The following is a 19,713-nucleotide window of genomic DNA, read 5'->3' as shown; positions in this document are numbered from 1 at the left end:
AATGGCATATTATTAGTATACAGCTGGCCAGCATACACCTAGTAGCCACAGTAACCATACAAGTGTTTTAATCGATAAGGAATAATCTAAAACTATTCTAACCCTTGAACATTACTCAGGGCGACTTATCAAGATACTAATTGAAAAAAAAAACAGTACTCTCCCTAATGTAAAACTAGTTGGTAATCTAGGCAACTAAAATATGAGTACTTGGTTGTAAATACTTAAAATAAAATAAAACAATTGAAAAATATTTCTTACATTAATTTATTTTAATTGTAATCATACATCGATAACTTAAAAATATACCTGGGCTTTCACAGCAAACGTAAATACAATAATTAAAACATTCTACTTATAATATTTCACCCAGGTGCTACAGAATTGCAATATATATTTTTGTTTATTCCAATACTTTTCGCTCTACGAAAATTCGTTAAAAATGTAAGTAATTATAAAATTGAACACAGTAGATGTGCGCTGGACACGCCAAACATTTCGGTAACGGTACCTAAAGATGTTTCATTTTATTCGAAAAATTATCACCATTCGTATAAAGTAAAGTGATATCGGGAATGTTTTCTTCGTTTAGCTAAAATACTTTTGTAAGTTTTCTAAGTAATTTATTGTATGATGAAGCGTGATATAACAAAAATCATTGATTACATATTTAGAAAAAAAAAAGAGGCGTGTCGAGCACATTGAATGGGATTTTTCTGCAAAACAATATTAAATCTACGAATCTTCAGACTATTTCTTTATGTTGCATTGAAAAATGACTTTGACACAGTTTCATACATTTTACTAATTTGTACATGAAAACAAAAACAAAGTGCCTAAAGTATATGTTCGTATCGCATCAAAATCATCTTTTAATCTAAAGTTAAGGAGAATAGCAAAATAGAAATTTATCTGTTTCGTTATAGAGAATTTTCCAAAATGATCGAAAAGAATTATGTATATTATCGGGTTCTCTTTTTTTTTCAAAATTCAATTTAATACGAAAATAGTCTAAAACCTAAACACAAACCACATTTATTTTTTAAACACTCGTCGACACAAATCGCCCGCCATCATATGGACAAGTATTACATAACTATCATAGATACATTTTTTTAAAGTTTTCTTTTTCCTACAAAAAAAGGGTTCCTTAAATTAATCACTTTGCTTTTCTCTCTTCTCGTTCGATAATTCATATAAGTGTATAATCTCATGTCCTGAACGGGTACAGTCATAGACATACATTTATTAATTACATATAAATTATGCGTGTAACTGGCACTTATCTACGAATCAATATTTACAAAAATAAGTCTAATTTCCTTTACGAAATGATATCCATTAAAAGGTGGCCGTCCGGATATCAGCGCGTCCTCCAGTGACTATCCCGAAACAAAATCTTACATAAACTTAACGTCTAAAATGGTCCATTAATATCATAGTTAATACCCGCCATTATTTAGTTTTGGTCAAGTAAAAAAATGAAACAACATCGTTTTATTGGTACAAAATGGAAATTAACAACTTTAATGTATATACAGACTCGCAACTTAAATATATACTATATCTACAAGTTCAATGGGTTCGAATATATATATCGAAAACGGGACCATTTACAGTGGATCAACGAATGGACTGAAATTTATCTAAAAACTAAATGATGGAACTATTTCCGATCAAAAATAATCCGTAATAAGTCTAAATTCACCCGTATTTACTATTAAGTAAAGTAATCGCGTCATGTACAAACTAAAGCCCTATTATCAGCAAAGTTTTCGCATCCAAAGAGCCACATTTTAAAGGATACAAGTAAAGTGCCTTCGCTAAGTAATTCACCGGTTTTGGTTAAAACAATATCACACTTTAGCTTTAACGAAACTAAAATGATCGAGCAGATTAATTTTAGGCAAGGTCTTTATACTAATGCGAACAACAGTAACGTAATAGCAGGCAGCAGGCAAATGTTTTCTCGTTTTACGTTGTTTTTTTTTCAATTTACTTGATACCTCGGTGCGAGATTGCTGTCAACATTAAATATAATTTTCTTTTTCCGAGACCGAGCACGGCGAAACAAAAATATATTTACAAAGAAAAAACAGTAAAACAAAAATTAATTATAACGAAAGTATATATAAAATTCCTGCTCAGCACAACATAACCTAAAGTAGAATATTACAGCTGCCAGGAAGAAATTCAAAAACAATAATTAGGACGATATCATCGCCAAATAACTACTTACGATTATGTCAATAAACAAACAGATTTCTCCTTCGAATGAAAAGTGGATATCTGTAGTTAAAAAAAAAACAGTTTGGTCTTGCTCGGGCACTTTACAATTCACAATATCGGTTTATCTTTTTTCGAATAGTATTTAAAATTATTAGATAAAGCTATAATCAGGAAGCCAACGTGCTTAAAGGTTTTCAGAAGACTCAGAAGTTCTCAATATTTACAACACAAAAAAATTTTCACCTCAACATTTTTTCGTAATCAATTACAGTATGGCGAAAACTTTTTCCTTTCGAGATCAATAGAAAAAAAACACCATTTTAAGTTCATTTCACGATGGTTTTGCACGCTTACAGTCTGCGGAGATTCATTTTTCGAAAAAGGAAAAAACACATCACAGAGCTCGGAATTAGAAAACTGTTCCGTCAATTATGCTCTACTACTAGGGTTTTGTTTGTTTTTTTTTAAAGAAAAGTTACGGTAAAATAAACTTTTTGGTTCGTTACAGTCTATAACCACGAAAAGTATACAAATCGGAAAAATCAGTTCGCTTTTCGCGGTCCAAATCAAAATAGTCTCCGTCGAAGGGTCTCATATCATTTGGATGCCTTTAAGAAATGGAACAAATGGAGACGCGGAAGACGGTGGTTCGGCTATTGAGTAACATTATCTTCTATCTTTGTACAATAGGTAAGTCTGGAGTGCTTGGGGTAGTTGCAGTCCCATTACTTTTTCTTCTAAGTGGGCTTTTCCTAGTTTTTGTCTAATTACTCGGCGACAGAGGTCCATTAGGGGAAGTGGTTCAGCTAAAACAAAAAAAAAACTTTTAGTACACTTAAAACACAAACATCCATGTCATCTATCACTTTAAAATTAAGCCAAGTATTTAATAACACCACTTCATATTTAATTACTTAAAGTGAAAAGGAAATACATATTATTAATAGAATCAATTACTAAATTATAATTTCGAAATGGCGAATGCGCAGGGAAAAATCATGAAAAAGAAGAATGTTATTTACCACAAGAATATATACCGAAAAGGAAGAAAATAAATAAATAGGCTACTGTATGAAGTTTTATATACATGAGAAAATCCCAAGGTAGCCAATGTAATGTAGTAGTATCTAAAGTCAAGTTTCTTGAACCTTTAGAGAATATTTGTTAGTTCAGAAGGTTCATTTAAAAGGAATTACGTTGAAACAATGGATGATGGATATCAATTAAGTTAAAGGCGCTAATTTATTATCCAACGACTCAAATATTTTAATATTTGGTCGATAATACGTACTTGATACAAGGTTAGTTGATACAAGATAATATAGACATTGAATATTTTTAAAATAATGGAACAGCTTTCTATTGTAAAATAATTTTATTACATTGAGACTGGAGATTTTGTATTGTATTACTGTTGTAATGATTTTATATTATGTTAATTTAATAGTTTAATTAAAGAGAATAAAATTAAAACAATGGAATAGGGTCATTCAATTGTTTCAAAATATCATTTCATATCTAGTATTAAAGTTAAGACAAAAATAACTTGGTGTGACAGTAAGTGGCGAAGGTGCATGGAATTTAAGGATTCTAGATGTGTCATTAGGAATTTGTGACAATAAATGCAGAAAACAGGATATTTTTAATATAATGGAGAGGATCTTTAAAAAATTATTTCCAATATTGTCAGATTGAAGTCCAAAACTACTTGGAGGAATATTATTTTAATTTCAAAATAAGTCAGAATAGAATACTTACGATCAAGACCTCCAATATACCGCATTGTAATTTCGCAATGTCCCCAGACCGCACTAACAATGGGATAGAGTTTCAGGCCCTTTAATCCTCTAAAGGCTACTCCTAGGTACTGACCATCGACCACGAAACTTAAGGTACCCTCGTCCATGTCCAGTACCACTAAGAACTTGTCGGGAACAATGAAAGTCTCGTCTGGTTTGAGAAGAGCGGGGTAAAGCACGCCCGATTGATTCTTCGAATCGTGATAAAGTTTGTTGCGTCCTAAGTCCCATCCCCACGAGTTGTCTGTGCTACCCACGAGACTCTGATATCCGACGGAATGAAGAGGTGCTTCCGCAGTTGCTACACCGACCACCGCGTGTGTTCCACGTTGTCGCGTTGACCAACATACTTCCCAACAGTGCATACCCTAAAAAGAAATCATACATTAATTGATATAATTATTTTTTTGCCATAATTATATATATATATATATATATATATGTATATATATGATTTTATAGCTAACGTTTCAATTTTCCTTTACAGGATTATTGGTAGTAGTTTAATGAAGAACAAAAATTTCTAGTTCATTTGATTTTGATCCAATAGAGAGAGAGGCTAATTGATATTAGTTGAATAATAATGAAGTAAATAATCCTGACTTTCCTGAGTAAATAATCCTAAAGTTTAAGAAGACAGGATAAGTGAAGTTTCAGAAGACAGGATATCTGGGGACTCGGAGGATATATACTTAGAAGTAATTCAAATTTCATACGAACAAAAAAGTGTTTAATATATCGAGGTTCGTTTTTTCTGGAGTTAAAAAAACCTGGAATTTATTTTCATTACTGTTTGTTGATTTTATCAGTCCACTATGACCGTTTTTGTATTGGCTCTAGGAATCCCCAGAAATCTTTGTACTATAATGTGTGTGAAAATAAGTATTTATAGATAATAACAGGGCTTCAATTACCTATCAACTATAGTTATCAAAATGTTACTAAGAAGAAAGTGTTATTATTGATATTATCTAAGATTATTTATATAAAAGGACAGATACGAAAAACTAAACCCCAAAACTTTTAATTGTAATAAAATATTTTTTTTTCAATGTAATTTTATTTGTACTTAATGGAGATCAAGCGTACTATAAATTTATTGAAATTTTCAGGTATATTTATCATTAAAACAATTGCGTCAAAGGATGCCGTTAAAACGGTCCGTTAGCCATTGTATTTTTTAAACAATGCGAATGTCAGATGAATAAAAACAATTACCTTAGTGAATCCAACTTTTCCCCTTATACAATCTGTGCTCTGTGCCACGGGATGTCTATGAAATGTGAGTTTGTCGTCTTCCTTGACAAAAATGTTAAGAGAGCGGTCGTCTTGGTTCCAACTATACTTGAGCTGCGTTTCTCGTAACGCAGGCGGCATGTCGAGAAGCATGTCCAATCTGGCTGGTTTGGCGAAATCCTGCGCTAATTCCCTAGGGATAACGGGCTTGTAAGGGGCGGCAGCAGCGTCTCTGCCGTTGACCGCCTTAACTCCGCCGCTGACCTTCTGGCCCATGCTCATTCCCCGCGCGCCACGACGGCCGCGCGTTCCTGCTTTTGCACCGCCACAAGCAGGCACCACGGACGCCTTGTACGCACGCCGCACGTCAGCGGCGCCTCGGACGACGCCGGCCGCCTGCTGGCCACCGCCGCCACTACAGCCCACGTTCCTCACTCCACTGGTCCTTATACTGGTTTTGAACCTGCAACAAAATATATAATTTCATTACCATCGTCCACTGACTTACAATACTTGCTGACTAAACACAGTAAGTTTAAAAACTCGACACCATTTTAATATTTCAACCAGAATTTCATAATTATATACGGTAGCGATGCAGAAAACATATCGATATCGATATTTTCTGAAAAAAATATCGATATTTTTTTGCCCTATATCGATACTTTTTCGAAACAAATTAAATAGTTATTAATAAATCTCTAAAATAGGTACTTAATTTTACAGGTTTAAGGAATTTTGGTACTTAAGGATATTAAGTACTAAGGTGCTCAATAACTAAGTACCTAAGGTAATAATTAAGTTAATAATAGTTAAATACTAACTAAAGTACTTAAGGTTTAAAAGTTAAAAGAAAAATATATTTTATTATGTTAATAAGTCACTATTTTTATTTTTTCTTAAAAATATCGATATTTTTTTTGTAAAATTTTATGATATTTTTTGGGTGGCCAACACCCCTAGGGTAGGAATGCAGAAAAAATACCGATATCTATATTTTTGCCCGATTTTTTAAAATATCGATATATCGTAATATCGATATTTTTCGGTGGCCAACACCCCTATTATAGGGTTCTTTGGGAAAAGTCATACATCAACAATAAGATAAGAAAAAACTGATTCTGAAATATATGCTTTAACCTTCAAAATACATACTTGCGACTTCGGCACACGCTGACAATTTTCGCTGTTCTTTGAAGCTTTCACCGCCAGTCTTACAATCCAAATTTTGTTTATTTTGCCTTCTGTATTTATATATATGTTTGTAATTGTTAATTTAATTACCACTAACGATATTTACACCAGTTTCTCAAAAAAAAAACACACCAAACTATCATTTAGTTAAATCCGTCGACTGTGACAAGTGACAAACCAGATGTCATCTAACGCATTTGACATTCAACATTGGGTTCGGTAATTAGTTAAAATCAGTTTAATCCCGTGCATTATATGTTTCGATTTTATTCCATAATTGGAATAATATGTTTCCATTTTCCTATATTTAACTTTTGTGTAAAAGTATAAATTATATTTATCAAAAAAAAAACTAGGATACGTTATTATATACAATGGTAGGGCAACCCGTCATGTCAAAACCAGCCATTGTTCATTTTTTTTAATGTAAAATAAATTTTGTTCAAATATTGATATCAAATTGATAAAACAATAAATTTAGATTCAATTCACAAAACAAGACGTCATTTAGTGTGTACATTATTTGTCGCAATATATCATCAGCAATCTACCAGTTTTGTTGACCTTTTCCATCCTTTGGCAAAAAATCAAAATATAATATTTCCAATAATTTTCGTCCTCGCAACGTTAAAACGCAAAACCAAATCTCCATGAGTCAACGTCTTCCACGATAAGAAACCAAATTCGAAGAACCGTGATTGGTTACACGACCAGGAAATGTCATTACAATAATTCTCGATAATTGGTTGTTTTTTCTCAACCATTCACATCTCCCCGCAGCATCATTTACCACGAAGCACTACGTCATTTGGTGCAGGTAGTAAACGTTTTCCTGAATAGTACATAGTCGACGATGATTCATTATATATTGGTAATTTACTAGTTTTTTTTTCGATACTTCATTCGATGATTAAGAAAATTTTAGAAAAAAAAAACGGTTAAAACAATGCTGACATCAACAGAAACCGATTTCAACGTTCGGAATCGAAATTGTAATTCGGGTTATGTAAGAGAGGTGAGTAGAAAAAAATCTAAAACGCTTGGAAAAAGTCCGATATATAACAGAAGAAGTGAAAGGATTCGATCGGGCTTCAGCAGCTCTCACTTCCCAGCAGTCAAGTTGAGTCAAGGTCACGGTCATTCGACGTATCAGTTAATCTGCATATTTCCATCGAAACGCAGATTATCTTACCAGGTACTGTCCAGTGTAATCCGACGCGAGCGTAAGTAAGAATTACGCGGAAAATAAATGGGTATTGTTACCTCTATCGATACGTCAAAGAAAAACTCGTGTTTTTTTTAATGATACATAAGAAGAAAACGATTATTAACAAACGTCTTTTTAGGATGGTTCTTCCTGCGCATGCCCATTACATGTTTGTTATTTACTAATTATATGGTTGTTTTCACTCACTTGTCAATTTCATATAAATGGTCGTGAAAATCAGAAAAAAAAATAAAACAGCAGTTCTTTAATTGGTAATCGAAGAAATGAACAAATTATAGCGAAACTGAGACGACAAATTGGGTTTATGAATGTATATTAGTCCCAGTAAGTATCCGTTAGTATACTACATATTACTGGAGCAAAATTAATTTGAAAACATAACTAAAATTAAACTATGAATAAAAATAGGGTTTGTTAATTTTGTACATGTCAATGTTAATATCTTAGTTCCTAGTGGTTATTAAAAATATGTGTACAAGATATACAAACATATAAACAATGAAAACGTCACATATAACCGAACTAAATTGAGATATTATTGGTTTTATGTAAATACGCATTCGCTCAATTAGCCAATTAAATATTAAATATACACTACTACATGTTCAGTTCCCTGTAGCTCAATAAGTCCCAGATGGCAAAATCTTCAGGTTTAGACCTAACCTAGCAATTCTACTACCGTTTAGCTGAAAAGTTATATTTTGTTGAATCACCAACACCTGTCTCCGTATGAGCACTTGCTGGCTGCAACTTCACAAGAATGAATATTGAGAGTTTTATTATGTTTGTATAAACAAAGAACATGTTTTCAAACCCCTTAATATTTAAGGTTTTGTTGAAAATTGTTTTGAACTATCTGACTAATTAACGAGAACCAAAGCCACGCGTTCACCAACGATGTTTTAATAGCTGTTTCTATTTTTAATGCGCCATTTATAATCACAATACATATTAGCTTGACTTATGTGTATCTCTATTCTTATCACGCGTAAAACAAATGTAAAATGGTATGGTAGAGGTAACGTTGCCATTGCCACACCTACTGAAATATTAAAATTTCGGTTGTCTAGCGTGTTGGTTAATTTATATCATATTATATAAGTTTATTAAATAATGTTTGTGTTAAAATGGTGGTGGAGCCAAATATGTTCTGAAATGGTGGATGCTTCGAGTGCTACGAGTTGCCGTGAAAGGGAGATGTTATAGATATTGGGAAAATTCTGAGCATGTAATAATCAGTATCAGTATCAATATGTCTTACATATGATGTTGGGGATGCGATAATTTTATACAAACACAAACATAATCGTTATTAAATTAATATTCAAAAGTAAAACGGTATGATAGAAGTAACGTTACCGTTAGCACACCTAGTGCAATATTAAAGTTTCTGTTGTCTAGTTCGTTAGTTAATTTATATCAGTGGGTTTATTAAATAATGTTTGTGTTAAAATGGTGGGGACGCCAGATCTGTTATGGAATGGTGAATGCGAGCAGAGTTAACGTATAATAGTATCAATGTCTTACATATGGTGTTGGGGATGCGATAATTTCATACCAACACAAACATTATCGTCATTAAATTCGTATTCAAGCATCAAGCGATCGAATGCCCAGTTATACGAGAGGCTCAATCGTCGATTCGCAAACATGTGTCGTATACCGGCCGCGTCCCGCATAAACAAACAATTTCCTGCATTTTCTCTGCCATCATACATACGCACGCACACACCTCATCGTGTGGTCGTTCTAAACCTAACCGACCAACTACTAAACGGATCGAACGTTCGTCGTCCGTTGAAAGCAATAAATGTGTTCTTTTTTTATTTCGACAAACAGTTGGTACAGCCGCGTCATCCTTACCAAGTGCCATTGACACCTGGACGGGTATCCTTGAAAGTCAGGCCGCTCTCTCGGTCGTTCTTTGTGAAGGAATTTCAGAAAAAAATGACGTCGTTTCCTTCAGTTGTTGGTCGGGCCGAGCGTGATGTCGCTCCGCCGGTCAAAGAACGCTTTTGTCATGAGAGAGAAGAGAAGAAGCAGGTAAAAAATCGTAGTAACGTCCGACCGAGTTCGGTCTCGTTCGTCGGAAATACCTGCTCAAATTTTATATAGCGTCGCTTTTTTAACTCCATCCTCTTCAGTATTCTCGGTCTTATTTATTTATTATCTACGTTTTCTGCGAAGACAGCTCGCGTACGAAGAAGTATATAGTTTATTCAAAATAACAGCGAACTCACATTATCAAGACGGTTTAATGTATTGTTAGTCGCATTTTCTAAATTCGTTTTAGAATCAGACAATGCTTTCCTTCTCTTTTTATTCTAGTTAAAAAGCGTCCAATAAGTTCGAACATATAACCGAACCAGCCTGAAAAACTCAGTTGAGAAACGCCAACATTTTTCAAAATAATAATTATGACTACAGGTTATAAACTAGCAATCGTCGTTTTAACGCTTTGCATTTTGATAAATTTTAAATCGTTGATCAATATTACTCTGATCGAAAATGCCGAAGCCACCGATTGCGTTTGTAATCAGTTAGTTACTTTGAATAGGAGGGAAATAATGGAGGCTCCCTCTAGCCAGTAAAATTCGTTAGAGATAAGAATTATTACTGTTAAGTATTAATTTCTTGCGGTTTTTTATTGAAAATATTTTAGCATGCACTGAACATTAGTATTGACGAACAAATATCTCAAAAAAAAAATTAAAAAACATAATCCTGAAAAACATAAACCTCACACGAAGTGAGCGATGAATCAAGATCAGCTTGATGTTAGCTCTATCAGGGATCAAATATATAAAGTGTATAAAAACACTAAGTAGTAGTTTCAATACAAATATCCATAGAAAGCTATGAAGAGATATGCAGCTCTTTGAGGGATGTAAAGCATCCTTTCATACACCATTGGGTAATACAGGATTTGGGATAAAGATAGCCCAGGAAGAGGTCTAATGGAATTTTTCGACATTGATCTTAAAAGAATATAGTTTGTAAAAGCAAATAAAATCAAGGAAGACGTATTATTTCAATTTGTGTATTTAAATGAGACATCGATATTTCAGAATGAGACCATTATACCTAATCGTCACTCATACCAAGATGATAATAAAAGACGTAAGAAGAGTAAGATAAAATATGTAATAAAAATAAAACAACAAAAGATGATAGAAGAAGCTAAATATTGAAATAACTATTGATTAGGTTTTATTAGTCATAACATATATTGATAATTCATTGCAGATATATTTGTTCTTTATGGTGGAAACAAGAATAGTTAATAACACATTCAATCATGAACAAATGTTGGATAGATTGGAAATTAATATCTTAGCTATTAACGTGAATGAAACTTTCTGAATATGGGATTATGATTCAATGCTGACAATTTCCAAGACAGGGTGATGAGAGTGGAAACAACTAAAGGTGAATATATTCACTTATATTCTTCCTGTGTCCATCAAATGTTTGTGGATCATTCAAACAACACCATATAACCCCATAAAATATACCCACGATATCAAGTGGCAGCTGCATGCTGTCCAATGAACGTCCAAAACGTCTGATAACACAGTTCCCCAACTAAATGTGTGAAATATGGATTGCCTGGCGACTGGTATGACACCTTGACACGGTCCGAATCTAAATCGTGTAACAGTGGTTAGGATACTGAATGGATGAATGAAGAAGCACTGTAATAGCATCATGTCAAAACTCACATTAAATCCAACATGTGGATTTGACACCATCTGAAGCTTGAAACTAATTAATTTCTTTTTTGTAATCTTCCAATCGACAAGTTTTCCTTTTAGAGAATATTTTACAATGTTCCTTTCAGAAATGTGCTTGTTCTTGGCTTAAAAACTTTCATATATGGTTGGTTAACAGGAACGCGTCCGATATTTTTCATTTAATAAGTCTGAATTTCTCTGTTGGTGTATAAGAGGTTGTTTTGGATATCAATATCAAAAATAAAGTGCTATTTATTTATATTCTTTATATACTAGAATGCATGGATCTACTTTATGTTTGAGATTGTAATTGTAACTGTATAGGCAACAGTGGAAAATTCGACAAGGAGTAACCATCCCAGTCACGTCAGTAACCACGCTGGGTAAGACCGGCTAACTTCTGGGATGGTCTCTAAGGCGAGTGGTTCGAAGCCCACAGTTAACAGTAGGTCCAGTCCAGATAAACCCATAGTTGGTAAAAAGGAGACTTTAAAATATAAAAAAAATGAAAAACATTTAATTGTTATCGAATGATGATTGTATGATTTAAAAATTATATTTAATGTCAAACGATAAAATTTTTAGTATATTTCCATTTAAAATTATATTATCAGGCTAATGAAACATCTGTCTAGAGTACGTTATGATACAGTACTTATGTAGAGTACGAGAGGAGTTTATGATATGCAACTGCTTTGAGGTAATATAGTACTTTCAATTTTGGATGTATTCTTATATAGTATATCATGATATCATTCTTTCCATGGTTAATTAAGGCAATGTTAACTTGTGCTCAAATATGATCAAGTTCCAGGAGCATATAGCACCGAATGGATTTTGCTTCGTAATTTTTCATATGAAAATGAGGGTTTCATTTTCTATAGGTGACCGAATTCCAAATCAATAAAAAACCGGTCCAATGTTAAACGTATCGGCATAACAAATTAATAATTATCAATGTTAAATTATATCGTGTATAAAATAGGTGCGTTTAATGTAATTAGCCTTGATATTTACCTATTTTAGTTTCGAAAAAAAAAACCCTGAAAACTCTAAACATTTTACGACACAGTCAGCAATTACGACACCTGCATCGATACATAAAGCGACTGTCCGTTTTTTTTTCCGCGTCTTTCTGCCCTTTGCATTTTCCACTCCGCGCATAATACAAAGAAACGGTCGCAGAATCGACAACTCATCAAAACTAATTGTTCTAAGGAAAATTTCGACATTTCGAGCGTTAGCGCAAGACGGTCCGCGTTTTATGTAAAAAGTTGGGAAATGCCACGTTCGTCCTCCACTTTAATATATTCTGATTGTGTTTTGCAACTACGCAGTCGGACTGTAAAGCAAAAAAAAAACTTTTGAAAAAGTTTCACAGAGGTTTTCGACAGCGGGCAAGGTTGCCATAAACAGTCGCGATCAAAGCCAGTCGATTTTTGTTTTGAAACTAGTTTACACTACGGTTTGTTGACTGATATTTCTTTGCCATAAAAATATTCATAATTCTATTTTTAATAACGCCACATTTTTATTAAGAATACTATAAAATGGTGAATGCTCTGTTCAGTACATTGTTATAATATGATTTGATTAATATTAATGTTAGTAAGCTGATTAGCAGGCACTGTATCACTAGAAAAGACACTATAAACATTTTGAAACTAGTTTATATTATGGTTTGTTGGCTGATATGATTCTTAGCCATAAAAATATTCATAATTCTATTTTTAATACAGCCAAATTTTTATTAAGAATACTATAAAATGGTGAATGCTCTGTTCAGTATATTGTTATAATATGATTTGATTAATATTCATGTTAGTAAGCTGATTAACAGGCACTGTATCACTAGAAAAGACACTATAAACATTTTGAAACTAGTTTATATTACGGTTTGCCATAAAAATATTCATAATTCTATTTTTAAAACAGCCAAATTTTTATAAAAAAAATACTATAAAATGGTGAATGCGCTGATCAATATATTATAATATGATTTGATTAATATTAGTGCTAGTAACCCGATTAACAGGTATTGTATCACTAGAAAAGACACTATAAAAACACTGTGGCACCAGAAAAAGTCAACAATCCGTGAAGCTTGATGAATACAATAGTGTTATGGGACCATACTGTTCATAGAACAAACAAAAATTTTGCATTCAATGGTGTGAAGGTTCAAACAGAGAACATTCTTTTCAAAAGGATCCTGATTTAGTTGAAACTTAAAAGGAATCTCTTACGAGCTCCTACTTATGGACATGACTGTTTCTCGCATTTCAAACCAGATGTTACCGTTCAAAATTATATTATTGGCCTTATGAAAAAAGCTTTATATATGTTTAAAGATCCAAAAACTTAGTTACTGCCTTATAATAAGAATATTGCTTCGACATGTTCTATATCTCCTCATTCTATTCACCTTGATTTGTCGAAGACAGCACGTTTTACTTTGAACAAATAATATTTTATAATCATCTACATTAAATTTTTTAACTTATTGTTAAATTTTTGCAAATAAATGGCGGAGGAGGTGGAATACAATTAAAAGGCGAATGCGTCAATAGGAATATTACCATTGACAATTCAATAGCCAATTTAATGTTTCCTAATCATTATTATAACACCATTTTATGCATATTAGCGTAACAATTCTTATCCAAACAATGCGAATGTGATCGAATAACTGAAATAATATCTGATTAATATATTAAGTAATAATACTACGGGTGCGGCCCGATAGTAGCAGCAACAGCGCCCAGGGTATCTTACAGCAATCCATAAGTTACCAGACAAGGCTTATTATTTATAGCGTTTTTTCATTGTAGAAAGCAAGCGTACTCTGTCGAATGAGTGTTACACACAATGAAAAGAAACCACAATTACCGATAATGCAACGAATAATTATGATTATTCATAGGAGATACTTTCTAAAAATTACAAAACCACGCCAAAATTAGTACCACCTTGAATGTTTACAGTAAAAGGCATAACTAAATTAATAAGATCCGATATTGTTTCCATTACCGAAGGAATTTAGTATATTCGATTTTTTTTTCGGGTAATATCGAGTCTAGGAAAAAGTATGGCATTTTTTCTGCACACCGTAACTTGGGGGTCGCATATTTCTCAGAATATTAATCTGATATTACGATATCACACGACAAGGACATGGTTTCTCGGTCCATTAAAAGAAAATTATATTGAAATTGCTGTTAGGTTTCATAAAAAGTTAACAATGGCTTAAACATAATTGAATTATTTCATTAACAAGACAAATATAGTGCTACAGAGGCTTGTTCAAAATAGTTGTTGTTATTTCGTATTCTATATCTTCAACTAATATTAAAAATCTTAACTAAAACAAAAACCTGGGGCTGGAAAATTACGATAAACTGTTTGGCTTTTAAAGAACAAATAGAGATTATAAAAGAAACAACAGAAAATGTAGGTTTTCCAAGTTTTTAGACTTACAAAAGACATCTACAACAGAAAATGTATCTCTAAATACACAAAACTGAGTAATTACAAGTGAGATCAAGCCGGAGTGCCTTTACGGACCTAAAGCTTACATTTTGAACAAATGAGGGACATTGCGGAAATCCAAGACAAAGAAACACAAATTATTATAAACATTTTAGGCCTAAAACATACTGAAGAAGGATTATACAGGGTAAAGACAAATTAAGAAAGTGGAAAAGTTTAGCAATATATATTCGGATTTAAAAAATGCAAGCTAGAGATTTATGAGCATATTAATACAATGGAACCAAATATATTGACCAGACAAGCGGTCAGCGGTGGAATTCAATTAAGCTCGCAGTCAGGACACGGTTGAAACAATGAAATGGATCTCTGAAATTAAGGAGGAACCGAAAGGAGCCAAAATAACACACAAAATATAGCATAGAAGGGTTTTTAGACAAAAACTTGCGACTGGTGGACTAAAAACCCCTAGGAAACCTGGAGAAGTGGTCAGATGAACGAAAAATAATCCATTTAGAGAAAATGAAAGCAATATGGGCAGAAATAAGAGGAATATACTGAAATGTTCCTTTGTTGTACTTCGCGTAATCCAGTCAAACGTGCATAATAATAAACTATATATTATGAACTATTGAAACCTGGAGAAACGGTTAATATTGATCGCAGTTAAAAAATGATCAATTTGAACTCTGTATTGATCAAAAAACATGCCAGAACCAGTCAAACAAATGTTGAAATCACTTGGATGACCAGTTGTATCGCACCATACTGTCACCACCGCCATACTGTCCAGACCTGGATGAATGGTTTATCTCAAAAAAGAAACTATTCTTTTCGAATTGCATCCATAAATTATCTGAGACTTGGACAAAATATATAAAATCAAATATCCAATATTTTGAATTAATTCACTTTCCATTCCAACTAATGTACCTGGTATATTTCAACACGCGTCAGCACTTATATTTTGGAGAAAAAACATGAAAAAATGAAATGAGAAATGAAGAAAATTTATAATAGACCCTAATGTTATTTCTTCTTGGAAGGTAGTTCGAATTTATTAATACAATTAAACGATATTGAAAGATGGATGAACGAATTGAAGGTATATATGAATTCTATAGCATTTTAATGCTTATTTTATATGTCTTTAGTGGAAATAAGCTCGAAAAAATTGAAGTTTCCATATGGTTGCTACTGAAACAAAAAAAATAATCTGACACTACGAGGTTCACCACCAAGTTTAACTCATCGAATCATTCAGTTTTCATCATATTCCTCGTACGTCATAGTCTAAAATTAATGTCAGTGATTTCAGTTCTATTTCACGACGCGTAAAAATCCTACACCCTAGAGCAGCATTACTTGCCCATTATTGTAACAGCTGATGCATCACGTGCCTCGCTATCAAAAACCGGTTCTATCTCCAAGATTACAAACGAACTTCGGGGCCGAGCTTTCGGTCGGTTAAAAATCTTTATTTAATGGTGGGGTCCGGAACCCTCCGTGGCCGCGCACCGAGTTGGTATTTTTTCTGCTGGCAGATGGTATTTCACACGAAAAATTATGCCCCGTGTGACGGCTCTTATCTCGGAGCACAATGCAACATTGATTGTTTAATGGTCGTAAAAAATTCAACGTGTTTTTTCCTATTTTCCAAGCATAATGCAAAATTATTTCGTAAACAATAAAAACTGCTTTTTATGATAGTTCCTCTAAGTACAAAAAAAAGATAGACAAACAGGAGTAAACTGGGTCAAATATGTTAAAAGAATCCTGGAAATAACATCATCTGTACAACCATTTTGACTAAATATTGTTAATTTTTCATAACATAATTATAATGAGTTGTACTAATACGTAATTTAAATTATTTTAGTTCTAGTTAATGCACCAAAAACTATAATTAAAGTAATAATCGTTTAGTTACAAAGTTCTTCGATTAATTACCAATGAAGAACTGCACCGTGACCTCGAAATAAAATGGAAATCGCAGAGAAATAGAAGAAAACCAAACCACACTAACTTGTATAAAGTGCCCCTAACTTTAGGTTAAGTTTGTCTAATCTAATTTTAATTTAGGAAAAAATCTGATGTATTTTCCAAATCAAAGAAAAATAAAGAAATATTCAAAATTTCAACATCACAGGCTGAATTAAGAGAGTATTCTGATAAGACAAAAGAAACTGAGAACAGCTTACAGCAAATTTCAAGAAAATCGGTTTATTAGAACTTGAATATGATAATTTTACTCAAAAACAACAATTTTGCAAAAAACAATGGTTTAAAAATGTATCTAAATTATATAACTTTAGTGCGTTATAAAAAATAATATATATTTTAAAATGATTAATTAATAACTAGTCAGAATTACGTCATTATCAAGTATCCACGACACTATATTAATTGAATCGAAATCATTATTAATAGCCTAATTAAAGATAAATAATCGTTCATTGAAATTAAGAAATGACGAAAAAGTACCGAACCCTGCAACCAAATTCAACACATTACAGCAGAATTTTCTGAATGGGTGTGTGTGTGTTTCATTGTAAACCGACCGAACATATTAAATCGTATTCTCCGAAACCAGTCGATAAACAAGAAGTTTTTAGCATAAGAAACATTTTGCATTCATTATGAATAGCTACGGCGGAAGCGGTTAAATATACAACACACAACACATGTACGACGAACATTTTTAATTTGGTCTATTCTGTTCCTTCAGCGCCAGAATGTTTTAAACCGTTAGTTTATTGTCGGTGAGAAATGGTCAACCCGAAGGACACGTGGAATTTGGAGAAATTATCAAAAGGACAAGTATATGATAATCAATTCAAGGTCTTAACGAAAGTTAATATGATGCTGAAGTCTGGAATTGAAGTGATTGCTTATCATAAACACTGATATAAAAAAAAACTATAATGACAAAAATAAATAATTTCAACTCACCAATTTGGAATCATAACAAATAAAGTTAAATTACTACGCAGATATCCAAAATGAAACATTTTGTTAACATTCAAGTACCTTAGAAACATTGTTCCTCTAATAGCGTATGCAACCAGTCAAACCTGTAATTTTACGGGCTACTGCTCTCCCTTAACCTTCGCCAGAGTCCTAATAATACTTGCAAAATTTCATCGACGTAAATACTTGACAAAACCGCGCCGATTACAAAGTATAAAAATCCACATTAGCTGATTTTTCGCTGCGCAAAAAGCTCCAGTATTCGACAGTGTAAAAACTTAAAGGTTAACACACACATAAAAATTCTTCAAATTTAAATAGACGGCTATGTAAAAAAAGTGAGGTCAACACACTGTTTCATGTTCCGTGTCTAGTTTATAGACCAGGTAATGATAGATAAAGCACATATTTTCTGTATCTCTCTCCGTCGCTCTTTCGGTTCACAATCTAACAAACGATAGCATTGTTTCGTAAAATAATCACAGGAAGATAAGTTCGAGTCTTTGAGGCCGACCTAATCTGGTCGTATTACTGATTTTCCAGAAAATAAACAGGGGTTTTGATAATGTAACTAAATATGACCAGTGTTTGATGCAAACCAAAACAGTCATATCTAATGAGGATTATAATGCAATATATTTATCTGTGTTGTTTAATAAATAGGAAATGGCAGATTACAAAACTAGCATGCTTGGTATTTATAAACATCTAATAAGTTATAAAAAATATATAGCTCGTCTAATGCACATTATAAATAATAAACAGTTTGTATTAATATATCGAGAGGCTATCCATATGTATCGGTATTTTCCGGCATTCTTACTAGGTGGTCGCAGATATAAAACCATGAATACAAACAGATCTCTTTTCTAGTCCAAGCCACAAAATCGCAGGTTTCTTTTCTTTCAATATGAAATTTTGTAGGATATTTTAGGTTGTAGCGACCTTGAGGCATGTCGAATATTACATCGTGGAATAAGGGTCTACAAAATACCCAGAAATATAATCCCAGATGTTGAACACGGGCGGGGTGCCAGCAGCGCCAACTAGAACCCGACAACGAATAGCTGGCGGCAACCCCGAGACGTTTATCTGGGATGTTATTGAAGGGTATTTCCAAAGATTCAGTACCCGACCATCGTTTGGTTTAGACGTGCCACCATCGACTGCCCAAGCCTCGTCTCAGGTAACACCGCTGCCATCCGTTTTGTTATTTGTATTTTTTAAAAAATTTTATATTGCCAATAAATAACGGTTACATAATGTAAACACCACTGTTTCATTTCGTTTTACCTCCATTCACCGAGTCACATCATTTACCCTAAAAGGTTACATCCTATTTTTACTTTATATTATTCTTTACTATTTTGTGTGTATTATTTTTTAGGACATCGTCGTTTTTGTCAGACGGCAATTTGTTGTTGTTATGCTTATAATATTTAAGGTAAACATTATTAGTTTAAATTGGTAAAAACAGTACAAAATTATTGTTTTCCAGGGTTTGAAAGTCCAAATAATATAAATACTCTTCCAAAGGACTTAACTTTCGGACAACAATGGTTTTTGAAATTAAACAATGATATAGTTCTAAGCTCCTATCGGACAGGAAGGTTTGTTCTTGCATGTCAGACCAGATGATTATGGGTCCAAATATGTAAGATCATTTTTTAACCAAGATTCGATTTCTAATTATTTAAATTTCAAAGTCTCGATAATTGAATACATAATACGTTTATATTCAGATTCCTTGCTTTAGCCTAACGAAAAGGAAAAGATGGCTACAACTTCAACATCTGATTCAGTAGTTGTTTCACATAAGAGTCTTCAAAAAAGG

General features: G+C 32.9%; 1 protein-coding gene across 8 annotated transcripts in view; it reads right to left on the bottom strand.

Annotated features, from left to right (window-relative positions):
• Window positions 1-251: 251 nt before the first annotated feature.
• gus (splA/ryanodine receptor domain and SOCS box containing gustavus) overlaps window positions 252-19,713 on the bottom strand; it is a 457,580-nt gene continuing 438,118 nt past the window's right edge. For 7 of the 8 annotated variants that reach the window (XM_076415445.1, XM_076415398.1, XM_076415415.1 and 4 more), the window contains 3 exons: window positions 5,247-5,727; window positions 3,988-4,396; window positions 252-3,035 (listed from right to left, as the gene is read on the bottom strand). In XM_076415445.1, coding sequence (XP_076271560.1) covers window positions 2,896-3,035; window positions 3,988-4,396; window positions 5,247-5,546 — 849 coding nt within the window. In that variant the 5' untranslated portion in view covers window positions 5,547-5,727 and the 3' untranslated portion in view covers window positions 252-2,895. Of the gene's footprint in view, window positions 3,036-3,987; window positions 4,397-5,246; window positions 5,728-9,213; window positions 9,386-19,713 lie in introns of those variants that run through there. The other variant, XM_076415407.1, reaches the window with a different exon arrangement.

Source organism: Rhynchophorus ferrugineus, unplaced genomic scaffold (assembly GCF_030347505.1).
Source record: "Rhynchophorus ferrugineus isolate W39M unplaced genomic scaffold, kcgeb_rfMv2 rfM1, whole genome shotgun sequence".
NCBI classification, from domain to species: Eukaryota; Metazoa; Arthropoda; class Insecta; order Coleoptera; family Curculionidae; genus Rhynchophorus; species Rhynchophorus ferrugineus.
Note: the sequence above shows the minus strand (reverse complement) of the source record. Positions and strands in the feature narration are given on the sequence as shown.